This window comes from Sipha flava, unplaced genomic scaffold, assembly GCF_003268045.1.
Source record: "Sipha flava isolate LNK unplaced genomic scaffold, YSA_version1 167_pilon_pilon, whole genome shotgun sequence".
In the NCBI taxonomy this organism is placed as follows: Eukaryota; Metazoa; Arthropoda; class Insecta; order Hemiptera; family Aphididae; genus Sipha; species Sipha flava.
The window spans coordinates 212,181-224,258 of NW_020271856.1; the positions used below are offsets into that span (position 1 = coordinate 212,181).

At 43.1% G+C, this 12,078-nt stretch overlaps 1 protein-coding gene across 2 annotated transcripts in view; it reads left to right on the plus strand.

Annotated features, from left to right (window-relative positions):
- Window positions 1–1,633: 1,633 nt before the first annotated feature.
- The window catches only part of LOC112679757 (zinc finger SWIM domain-containing protein 5-like), a 58,607-nt gene continuing 48,162 nt past the window's right edge, over window positions 1,634–12,078 (plus strand). For both annotated transcript variants that reach the window (XM_025549668.1, XM_025549669.1), the window contains exon 1: window positions 1,634–2,393. In XM_025549668.1, the coding sequence (XP_025405453.1) occupies window positions 1,991–2,393 (403 nt within the window). In that variant the 5' untranslated portion in view covers window positions 1,634–1,990. The remainder of the gene's footprint in view (window positions 2,394–12,078) is intronic.

Genomic DNA, 12,078 nt, shown 5'->3' on the forward strand with positions numbered 1-12,078 from the left:
CGTGTATGGTATTGTAGTACAACGTGTAATACGACGAGTTGAAGTTCGAATGAGCATTAAACTTCAGTACAATAGGTTGATCGATTTTAACGATACGTCCTGTTGGCTGTAGAGTGTCGAGTCGACGATAAAGATGAGTTGTACAAATTGTGATACGATAAGTTGTAAAATGTGTGCGGTAAATCGTGTATTGCGAGTTGGTAAGACTAGTATACACAACCGGTGTACAATCTGTCGTACGATTAATTGTACAGTGTATGGGACGCTTAAAGCCAAGTAACGCGTCATTATTATTGTTACTAAGCTATTTAGTTGAGTTTTGTTGAAATTCATCGAGACGCGCGATAATAAAAATCCCCGAAGTCGACAATCGAGTGATAACCACCGATTAAGGGCTATGTATAAAACGTACGGGCGCTCCCGAATCTGTAGGGGATTCTATTCGAGACCTAATCGAGGACCGTACGGAAAATGAAAACCTATCATAATTGATTGGCATTCCCATCGTCGTTTCTGCGGCACAACGAACGAGTGGTGCCGAGAACCCGGTCGTCGGCTTAGTTTTTAAAAAATTTTCGTCGACGGGGAGGGAAATCCGCGCGTCGAAACGTAACGACGTGCTCCGTTGTCGTGTTTGTTGTGTTTCGAACGCGTGACGGTGACGGTGGTAGCGGGGTGGTGGACGCGGCGCGCGTAAAAGCTTTAATCCCGTTCACAGGTGTTTCCGACCCGGTGGCGGCCGCAGCGGCTGGCGGTGGTGGGGCGCGGGCATATACGTTCACGTCGAAGTTACTACGGTTAATTTTCACTTTCTACGGCTTCTACGCGGGCGAAAACAGTCGGAAGCGAACGCTGATCGAACGCGTTCCGTGGTATTTTTTTAGTCTATTATTTCTCGCTTCGTCCGAACGGACGACGGCGGCGGCCGCGGACGAATATTGTTATTATTATATTATTTTCGACGGAGTCGTCGGCGGTAAGGTGAAGGCAGCGGTGGTGGACGAGAACGCGGATAAAAAAGAAGCAGTAGGAGACGAACGGCGGAGGTGAATAATTTACAGTGTAGCGTACGTGAAAAAGAGGGAAAAGCCGATTGTGCTGTCACGAGACATCGATAGTGGCGATGTATCGATAGCCGTGACCGCCGTCGCCGCGTGCTGAACTCGCGGTGTTGGCACACGTACACACGCGCGCGCACACACACAGTCACACAAACCCACAGACGCACGTACACGCGCGCACGGCGGCGGCGACGACCACGACCATGGTGGGGAACGTGACAGAGGGCTGCCGCCGCCGTCTTCGTTCAGTGTTCGACGAGATACGGGCGCGGCCAGTACGTCGGTTCGTGTGCGCGTTTCAGTGTGGCGTGTGCGTGCGTGTATGTGTATATAATATATATAATAGAAAAAAATAAAATAAAAAAAAAATAATAATAATTAAATAAAAAAATTTTTTTTTTCATCGTGTTCTCGTTCGTCGTCGCTAACGCGCGCGCGTGTGTGTTTGGTGCGCGCGTTTACATATCCGTCCGTGGTTGCCACTGCGAAATAATAATAATCTAAAAATTAGTATTTGCGTGTGTTGTGTATACGTGCGGCGAAACCGTGTTTCATTCTGGTTTTTCTTACCGTTCAATAACCGTCGTTGTTGTGGTTCAGGAATACAACCGTTGATACCGCCTCTTCGTTTTTCGCGTTCGCCATCGGTATCGTCGCGAAAAAAAGTGTCTCGTCGGTTCGTGTGCGCGCGTGGTGCGGTCGTTCCGAGTGCGTTTTTTCGTCGCCACCGCCGCCGCCGCCGCCGCCTAGTGTCTCGTTGTTGTCTGCGCGTGGCAGTCGCCGCGGCTGCCCCGTCGCTGTGTATGCGTACGTGTGATGCGTGTCCGCCGAAACGCCGCCGGAACCATCGTCGTCCAGAGCACCGGCACCACCACCACCAGCACCGGCACCAACGGCATCAATAGCATCGGCGTAACGTCGTCGTAGCGATGGCGTCGTGCAAACGGCCGTGCTGCAGCCGCAGCACGGGCGTAGCCAACAAGCGGCTGTGCTGCAGGGACGGGGCGTCCACGTCGTCGTCGTCCGGCGGCGGCGGCTCGGGCCAATGCCGCACGGTCGACTCACTGTTGGATATCACCGCGCGCATCGTGGCCGAGACCATACCGTTCCAGCGCATCGAGGAACGGTACAGCCGCATACCGGAACCGGTGCAGCGGCAGATCATCTACTGGTCGTTTCCTCGCAACGAGCGTGACATATTCATGTACTCGTCGCTGATACGCGTGTCGCAAGCCAGCTCGTCGTCGCAAAACTCGGAGCAGAGCAACCTGTCCTTTTACAAGGGACTCAAGTTGCTGGAGACCGGGTGCGTGGACCGGGTGCTGCAAGTCGGTGAGTGCGATTGAATGTTTGGAACCCCTAACCCCGTTTACGGTCGTTCGCGACCCGCAGGATATAAAATAATAATGATAATAGTAATAATAAAATAACAAAAATGTGTGCGCGCGAAGAACGCTATGGGTTTTTTTTTTTATTGTCCTTATGCGAAGGGTACAACGCATCGCAGGAGTATTAGTCGTGGAGTAGCAGTGGTTATAGGCGTAGGAGGTGGTGTAGGCGCAGTGAACCGACGGAACGCTGGATAAACGGCCACGAGGGGGAGGCGCGCATCGTGTGTGCACGCGTCGTCGTCTGCGTAGTGTCGTAGTAGTCGCAGTACAGACCGGTACACTGTACACACATACAATATACGTGTGGGGATACACACACGCACGGGCGCGCGCGTACATGCACCCGCGTCATATTGATCTAATAGCCGGCGGAATTATGTAAAATGCATGCGGGGCACGTCCAGGAAAATTCAACCCCGCCGAGAAGGAACTCATTTCAAATTCTTATTAGCCGTCCGTCTCCATCCCTAGCTTACTGCTTCTTCTCCGATTCTCTTTCTGCGCTCGACTCTTCCCCTGTTTCACCCACACATACGCACACATAACATCTCTAATTCATTTTTTCGTATTCTCAATAAAACGATGTGATAAGAAAAAAAAAAATCTCTGTTAACCGTTAAATCCAAGACATACCGGACTCGTAAGGCGTCATGTCGTACGGTTCGGACACCGCCGTCGCGACCACCACCACTACCAGGTGTTCCGGTGGATATGCATTATTCAAAAGCGCGTTTCTGAGGGGGAAATATCGATACACATAGGCGTGCGGTAATTATTATGGAGCCTCCTATTCCGTTTGTCAGCCACCGGCCGTTCCTCCCGCCCCTTCACCCCGAACACCACGGAGAATACGAATTAAAATAAATTACAATAACTAATATATAATATTTTTTCGTTTTTAAATATTTATACGTCGTTAATTATACGCGAGTCGGCCGAGTCGTATATTCATGAATGCGCCGTATGTAAATGCGGTCTATTGCTATTATTATACCAATACTATGGTCGTCATCATTATATTATTTCGCCATTGAAGCCGCCGTCGCCTCGTTCACACGGGCGAGCGAGTATGCCGTATGTGTGTGTGTGTGTAGGTAGAATTTTATAGTAAGACTTCACAAAAATAATAATTTCACGTGGTCACGGAAAACCGGTGTTTACCGGTGTTGTGTACATAGGGACGAGCAACAACCTAGAAGAGGAGAGGTATACATACTACATACATATTGTATAAAGCGACCGGACAGCAGCAGCAGCAGGTCGTTGCGTCGTCTTCGTCGTCGTGTACACACATACGCTAGGGCGAGCGGACGTTTTTATTTATTTTTCCTTAATTGTTGGTGTTCGGCCAAAAAGCGTGTAGGAAATCGGGCGTGCAGGATCGTGGTCAGGAGACGAGAGCCGCGGTGCGTGATCGCCAATGACGACCGTTATCGCCGCCTCGGGGCAGTCAGTGGATCTCAGGAATTTCCGGTATGCATCACACGTCGATTTCTCGGCGGCGGCTCGTAAACTTCTCATTAGTCGCCGGTTTTCGGATGTATCGTTCTTTTCGTCCGATCACTGATTTCCGTTCCCGACTTTCCCGTTGCTCTCTCGATACACTTCTGATCGCACATGTGAACTCTTATTATTATTATGACGTCGGAGCCGTTGTTTTTTTTTCTTTACGATTTAATAATATACTAATATTATTAACTCGATCGATCACCGTGTGCGTATATGTTGAGTTCTTCAATTATTAGTTAACGCTGTTCACGTCCCGTTTGGCAAAACTCTTGGCCCGCCGGTGACTCCCCGGTGGTGATGGAAGGACCACCTCGAATAAAAGGCCACGCTTTTGTGTGTAAAACAACAGTGTACACACGCGCGCACACTCATTGTTATCCTGGAGTAGGATGAGAGCGCGTAGGAGTCATTGCGACGAAATGTGTCTATTATATTATTTATAGAAAATCGGACGACATTAAAACGAATGAATTAGCGAAAAAGCCAAGAAAAATATATCGGGCTAGTAGTAGAGCGTATACCGTGCGCGTGGGGGTTGTATTTATCGAGTTATGCGCAGCGCAACACAATAGGGTTCCGGAGGGGCTGGGGAATTTTGACGTAATCGCCAATTTTTATTTTTTTTTCACGTGTAATTTTCCCTCGTCGGTTTTAATATTTTTTCGACGCGATGTTATTGTGTACGCATCCGCGACCGCCGTCTACTCTGCTGTTGGCGTCTGGGATGGTGTGTGGTTCTCATTACGATTAATATTAGACCTTTTTTCCCTCTTTTCCGCCCTCTCTGGTTAGAAACCTGAACAAATATTTTTCTCCGCGCGCATAGGTCTCTCGCACAACACACCGCCGCGCGCACTACATATCGACGCTGGGCCGCCGCCGCCACTGGAGGGTTCTCCTTTTATTATCTTTGCCCAAAAACAAACAATTGGCGTCATCGCGTTTCCAATATAACAATAGTCATACATTATATGTATACACATCTATCTATGTACTCTTGCACGGGTATTGTACGCCGCCTCGACAAACAAAAGTTTGAATTATCATTTTATTATTATTATTATTTCAACAAGTCAGTCTTAACAAGACACACGTATATTTTCTAACTTGGTGCATAGCCGTATGCAGTTGGTAGTTTGAGTACCTATGAAATGTATTATGTGAATCGATCCAAATCGTAACGCCTGAAATATGTATTATTATAAAAATATTGTAATCGGTATATTTATTGCGAAAATTTGAACAGCTGCGCGCAATGCTGATAATCGCCTCCACAGGTCGACGGTATTTAAAATAACTATACTCATTATTGATGACAATAATAATTAACGAGATAAACTCTTCGCGCCTGGTGTAGTTATCGCGCAACAACGTGACTTGGCTCGTACCACTGCGAAGTACTGCACCGCGCTCATGCACAGATACGAACTTATTACTCGAATCCCGTGTACGACTGGGTTGTTTGTAAACGCGGTCGACGTGGGCGATTTTCTTCCCCATGAATTATGCATATTCTCTTGATTATCGAACACTCGAAAGTTTGCTAATCCTTTATTCCGTTTACCCGATTGGCCTGGTTTTTTTCTCTCCCCCCCATTGCAGCATGTCCTCGTTGTGTACTTGTCGTGTGTGTGTGGTGGTACACCTAATTCAATGACTTCATTATGTGCTTTCTTCCCGTTCACGCGATTGGTAATGGAAAAATCGAAAAAAAAAATTGCGATTTGTCACCGTCGTCGCGTCCTGTGAGAAATCCACATGAAATGCACCGAAATACGAGTTTTGTTCATTTTTTTGTTCGCAAACAAGATGGCGTCGTCAGACAAAGAAACAGTTTTGTGCTTTTTGTAAAGGGATTTCATGTATGAAGCAGCTGAACCAAAGAATAAAATACGACCAGTTTATGTATGTGTGTGTGTTATAGGAAATCTATTATACGACTAAAACACGTAACCTTATATTATTTTTTCTTATAACACGTTACTGAGTGTTTGAACAACTGGCGTTTGACGCGTAATTATTGTTTACGTCGGCTCCGCACCATGTGTATGACACAAAATATTCCAAAAAAAAAATTCAAAAAACACGTTTTATCAGATATTGGCATTCGTGTGAAACATCGATCCGTCGTCGTCAGTATATTTTATCACGTCCGGCGCGCGTTGTTAACGCAAATGGTAGCCGATTAATCGTCGTCTTCGTGCGCTACGTCTCGTAGTTTCACGCCTTTATTTTATTATGAAATTTATCTTAAAATAAAAATATTATGAAATAATATTTATCTTTAATTAATCCTGCACTATAATTACAATAAGACATTGTTCCCTAGATAAACGGCATTCATTGGTAAAATTAGTTTGATCACAAAAAACGTATTAATATGGTATATAATAATACTAATAGTCATAATTTATAAGTTTCGTGCGAGTCGAACGACTGTTGTAATGATGTTAAAATTTTATATCAACGTCATCGGTTTTTTCCACGATTTACGATGTGGTGGTATCAATCTGTATACAGGGTGATTGTTGAACTAACGAGTATAACTACTATCATCATGCGAGAAACTAAAATTTTACATCTAGGTGCATCGAAATACAATACATATAGGAAATAATATGATTAATTCAAATAATTGTATTGAGATGATTTGGGCATGCGATGGGACGAGAAGAAACAAGTGCAGAAAGAGTTGTTATGAAAATGAACGTTGAAGGGAAAATAGGAAGAAGAAGACCAAAAAAAAAGATGGTTGGATACAATTGAGAATGATATGAGGGTCGTTGGTGTGTGTAGAAGATGTAGAAAATCTAGACGAGTGGAGGTTCAAAATGAGGGTGGCCGACCCTAAATAATTGAGAGAAAGGAAGGAAGGAGATAAAGAAATAATTGAATCTTGAACCAAATTAGTGAGAATTTTTGTGATTTATAAAGAAATAAGTTAATTTATGGTTAATATATATATTTTGATTCTTAACTTTGCTTACTTAATTTTATTTATTTTTTGACATTTAAATGTTCACTGATTACGTTCAGCTCGCATGTATCGCATGGTTCTGTTTATTTCGTTTGTATACTTCTTTTATAAATGGTATTAGTTTTGGAATATTTTCTTCAGCACATCGATTTAAGGTTAAGTTAATAGTGTTAATTTTTTTCTTTTCTGTAAACCGTGTTAAGTCGTACGTCTAAAGTTACATTATTAACCGTATGCTAATAACAATAAATTTCAGCTGTTAATTTTACTGCTATTCTCCTGAAAAACAGAGTTTACCTAGGTACTAATACCTAAGGTACCTAAGGTACTAAATGGATAGCTTGACACAATGGGATGTTCTTCGTAAGGGTGCGTTAAAAAAAAAAACGAGTATTACGTAATTAGTCTATACATATATATTATGGTAACATTTTTGATCTTCTGGCACGACGATACGGATTTTTCTGTGCTGTAGGCGTTTCTCGTATATAAAATATATAATATTTAGTCGATTGCGCGTCGTACAAGCAGCGGCAGTGACGATTCCTGCGGCAGCAGTTGCGTCGCCACGTGTGCTGGGAATAAGGGGAGAGACGGAAAGAGAAATAGACAGAGAAGGAGGGAAAAAACGAATAAATCGAACGTGCCGCTGGGGCCAATATTCGCACAGAGCAAACGTATTTTTCTCCTCCTACAAACACACGCACATATACCTTACACACAATACTGTTGTCCGTCTCGCGCCTTGTGTCGCTCCGCACCGACCCGCGTACCATGAACAACCCCATTGTTTCCTTTCTGCACAACCAACACCCTCGTCGACGGTGACGCGACGACGAGGGCTGCCAAAGATGCCGTTTTCGGCGGCGTTGCGACGTGTGAAGTATGCGTTCGTTTTATTTATTCAACCGTCATTTGTCCGAGTGCTGGTGGCGCACGGAAATCGTTGTTTTTACATAACGCGTTTTTTCTCTCTCGTATCCCACAATACTACCCCCGTCCACCATACTCCTGTCAATCGGTCACCGCGGTCGACGAGTTAAAGTATGTGCGTGTGCGTGTATATGAAAAATGAAGAAAGAAATAAAACCAATTTCCATCAGAGACCCTCACGACGCATAGTAACCATTAACCGCATGGGTCCAAAAATGTGGTTTTAGCAGATGGAGGAACGCCTTGTCTGCCGATCGGCATTATCGTCTTCGTCGTCGTCATTATTATTATAGATAGAAGCCAGACCGTAAATAAAAATCGGGTGATATATACGCCGGTGTGTATTTTAAAACGACGGCCGGACATTATCTAACCGAGAAATCTATACCGTCCTCAGCCGCCACCGCCACCACTACTACTACCATCACCGCTATCACCGAGTGGTGTGCGGTCTCTCGTCAGGTTCCGAACAGAGGCGGCGGCTGCAGCTGACTATTATTATTATAATAATATTAAATTGTACATTGTGTGTACATTGCGAGAGCCGACGGGGCACCTGGTCCTCGTCGCCGTTTCTCAGTGGTACTCAAACGTATCACCGCGTACGTGGCCACAGATCTTCAGGGTTGGAGACGAGATATAATAATAAAAGTTTGCGAGAGTATAAATCGACGTACAAAATGTGGTTTTTCGGTCTAGAAATTGATGTGCTTATAACGTAGTGGCGCAGAAAGTCTCATTAGGAGCCCGTTGCAAACTTTTCACCTTTTTTTTTCCCCTTAAAAACATGATTTTGTACAATATTTCGCACACAATATGTGTACGCCGTATTCGTACGCTGCTCGGGGTACATCAGGTCTTCTGTGCGTGGGGCTAACTCGTTCGACCACGGGAGAGAACGTGGCACGCACACGCGGTGGCGGCATGGCTATTAAGGAAAACACCGTCGCTGCCGCCCCACCGCGCGCGCGATCGGCAACGCTCCGATCGGCAACGTGGCAACCACTCGCGGCGGCGGCAGTGACTACACATACACCGCATTAATACTACTACTACAACTACTACTACTACTACTACTACTACTACTACTACTAATACTACTACTACTACTACTACTACTACTACTATGTTAATGTGTATACGCGCGTGTGTGTGTCAATGCACGAACGTGTGTGCGCTCACACTCGGTAACACTCGTACACAGTCGTACACACGCACACGGTCGGACGCGGGTGGCAGACCCCGTCCACGAAAACGAGATTGAAATACTTACGTTCGCGCACGCGGTTCAGAGAACGCGTTTCAGGGGCAGCAGACTCCACCGCCGTCGCCGCCGTCGTTTAGGCACTCCTCCTCCGCTTCCCGTTACGCGGTGTTGCGTGGTGCGTGCGTGCGTAATCTCTCGTGCTGCTCTCCGTCCCCCTCCTAGTCGCGGTCGAACTCTTCTCTTTTATTATTATTGTTACGGCTTGTGCGTGCGTGCGTGTGTGGTACGCGCAAGCGTAGTGGCCGGTAACACATGTCCGCGTGTGTGCATACAGGGCGATCCAAGAGAAACTGTATAAACGCTGTAATAATACATTATCGTGCTTGTCCTCGCTACTCGGCGGGGGTGTTTTGATTACTTCTCTCACCCCATCCCTCTCACTCGCACCCTCTCATCACTATCCGTCCCCTCGCCTCGTCCACTCGCTCGTACCGTCTTTCTGGTTTTTTCTCTTCGAATTTATCGATTTCCGCCACGGCCTGTGTTATTATTATTCCTACTTCTGTCGTCGTACATCTCCCACCTACTGTTTCCGATCGCTCTGTACACACACGTTTGTCCGCATAGTTTATTATTTTAACGTGTACTGTTTAATGTACTTAAATAGTCTTCGACGACGCGAAATAAGGACCAGACGAAATACTGGAAATAAAAATAAAAAAAAATACGGGTTTATTTTTTTCTCGTCGAAAACCAGTCCGAATTGCCGACGAACATGCGTACTATTTGGGTTATGTTATATTACTATAAGTACGACGACGACCGCGACGTCGCCAATTCACAAACTAGACTACGTTTACCGAGGGAGGGACACGCCGTTCATTATTATATTTTTAAATTTATACACACTCTCCTTGATTGACGTTCAAACCAAAGTGTAATAATAATATCACTGTTACTCTTTTTTTTTCTTTCTCCTTCATCGCTACGACGACTGTAGTAAAATAATATAATAATAAAAATAATATTAGTGCCCTGATATATAATACCTAATGATATTAATAATATTTTCGTGAATCCTTCCAAACTAACTGTTCTTAAAACTCTTACGATCATCGGGAACCCTGTAGCTGCACCGCACGAAGTCTTTCCGTGCCCTATAGTAAATAAAGTAAATTAAAGGTATTTTTCTACAATTAGGAGTGATTTATTTTGAAATTCGTCGAATCTACTCGCCATGAGAAGTTTAAGAATTTCTTATAGAGTTCTATAAACCTAGGCTTAAGAATTGTTTTTTATCAACGCGAATATCGTGCGATGCCCAATGAATATTTTATGACTATTTTAGTGATTTAGGGGAAACGTTATAAAAATTGATTTTCAATTAATATTTTAATCGGTAAAAAGAAAAAAAAAATGTGTACTTTAACGTCAATTATTTGAAAGCCATTTATATAATTTCCGAAGGTTTATTATTTGTGCCCTGCAATCGTGTATCAATCGGATCCGTAATGATTCTCATTTACGGTAAGTTCTAAAAAAAAAAAATTAAAAATAATATAAGAATAAATAGTATTGAATGTTCGAATTTGTGTTTTGTAAAATCTAATAATAAACTTAAGTAGTTAATAGTTATATTGTTCGTGTTGAAACTCCAAATTTTCTGAAAAAACCTATAGGAATGTTCTAGAAACTGGTTGTGCTACGATGAAGTTGCCTAGTTTAACACAATGTTGCTTTCAGTTCGGTGGAATTGTTTTTTAAAATTAATTTTCCCCTTCACGTGTAAAATTATTTTCGTACTAATTTCACTGATGAATTTTTACATCATGTATTACACAGCGCACGGACCGTAAAAACCATCAATGGTTCTAATAACACCGTGTTAACGTGATGTCCTGATTATGCGTTTATTACGTAAAAAAGGGGCAAAAATCAAAAATAAAACCAAAAGCGTGATTTGTATTAAAAAAACACGATGCCACGACAGAACACGACGCTAACAGCCGGTGCCCCAACACGCAATACAATAAACAATTCTCAATTATAACACTTTTTTTTTGCTTTTCTCGCGTTGAAACGTAATGAAATTATGCGTAAGAGCCATATCGCGCAAAGAATGGACGAAAAAGCGTCAAAACGTGAAAATACTGCGTGTCTTGTGGACGTCGTGCGTGGGTGTGCAATATTACGTTGCGAGAAGTAGGAAAGACTCACCATGTGCTGACGATCAGTGGCGGATTTAACGGTCGTTTGGTTGGTAAATGCCGACGGGGCCCCTTCTTAAATTGTTTACCGAGGCCCAGAAAAATTATAGTTAATTTTTTTTAAATTTCACCACAAAAAAAAATATATAGTACAAACTGTAATATCGTTTACAATTACCACTTTTATTTATAACAAAATAATTTAAATATACAGAAAATACTCAGGAACACTCCGAATACTTCAAAAATAGAACATTTTATTTACAAAGTAGAAAAAATCGAATCTAGATATAATTAGAAATACTGTTGCTTATAGAATTTTATATAATTTTCGAGTATGAACACTACGAGTATATGAACAATGATTTATTATCGGTTTCGCTGCATCACGTTATTTCTAATGTACTATTTTCCATTTTCGTATCTCGGAAATGCGAATATAGCAAGCAGCTTTGTAAAACGAGGCTAAGAATTTTAGTGATACATTTACTACGAGGTCCCTCTTTTGGATTTGCCGACTTCATTTGAACCTTTAAATTCACTACTGCTGACGATACAGAATGAGATGTTCGTGTTTTCTATGAAATATGTAATATACCATAATGTATACATACATTTTTTTGGCTAATTTAATTTTTAATTTTTTTTTTTACTTGGAATATTTATTTTGATCTATTCAAATTTACGCTGAAACCGACGCTTTATACTCCGGGTTTTTGTTCTGACCTAAAAAAAGAAGTAGACAAAAAAAAATAAAAAAACCGAATTACCATTAAATGTAAATTAATGTTGA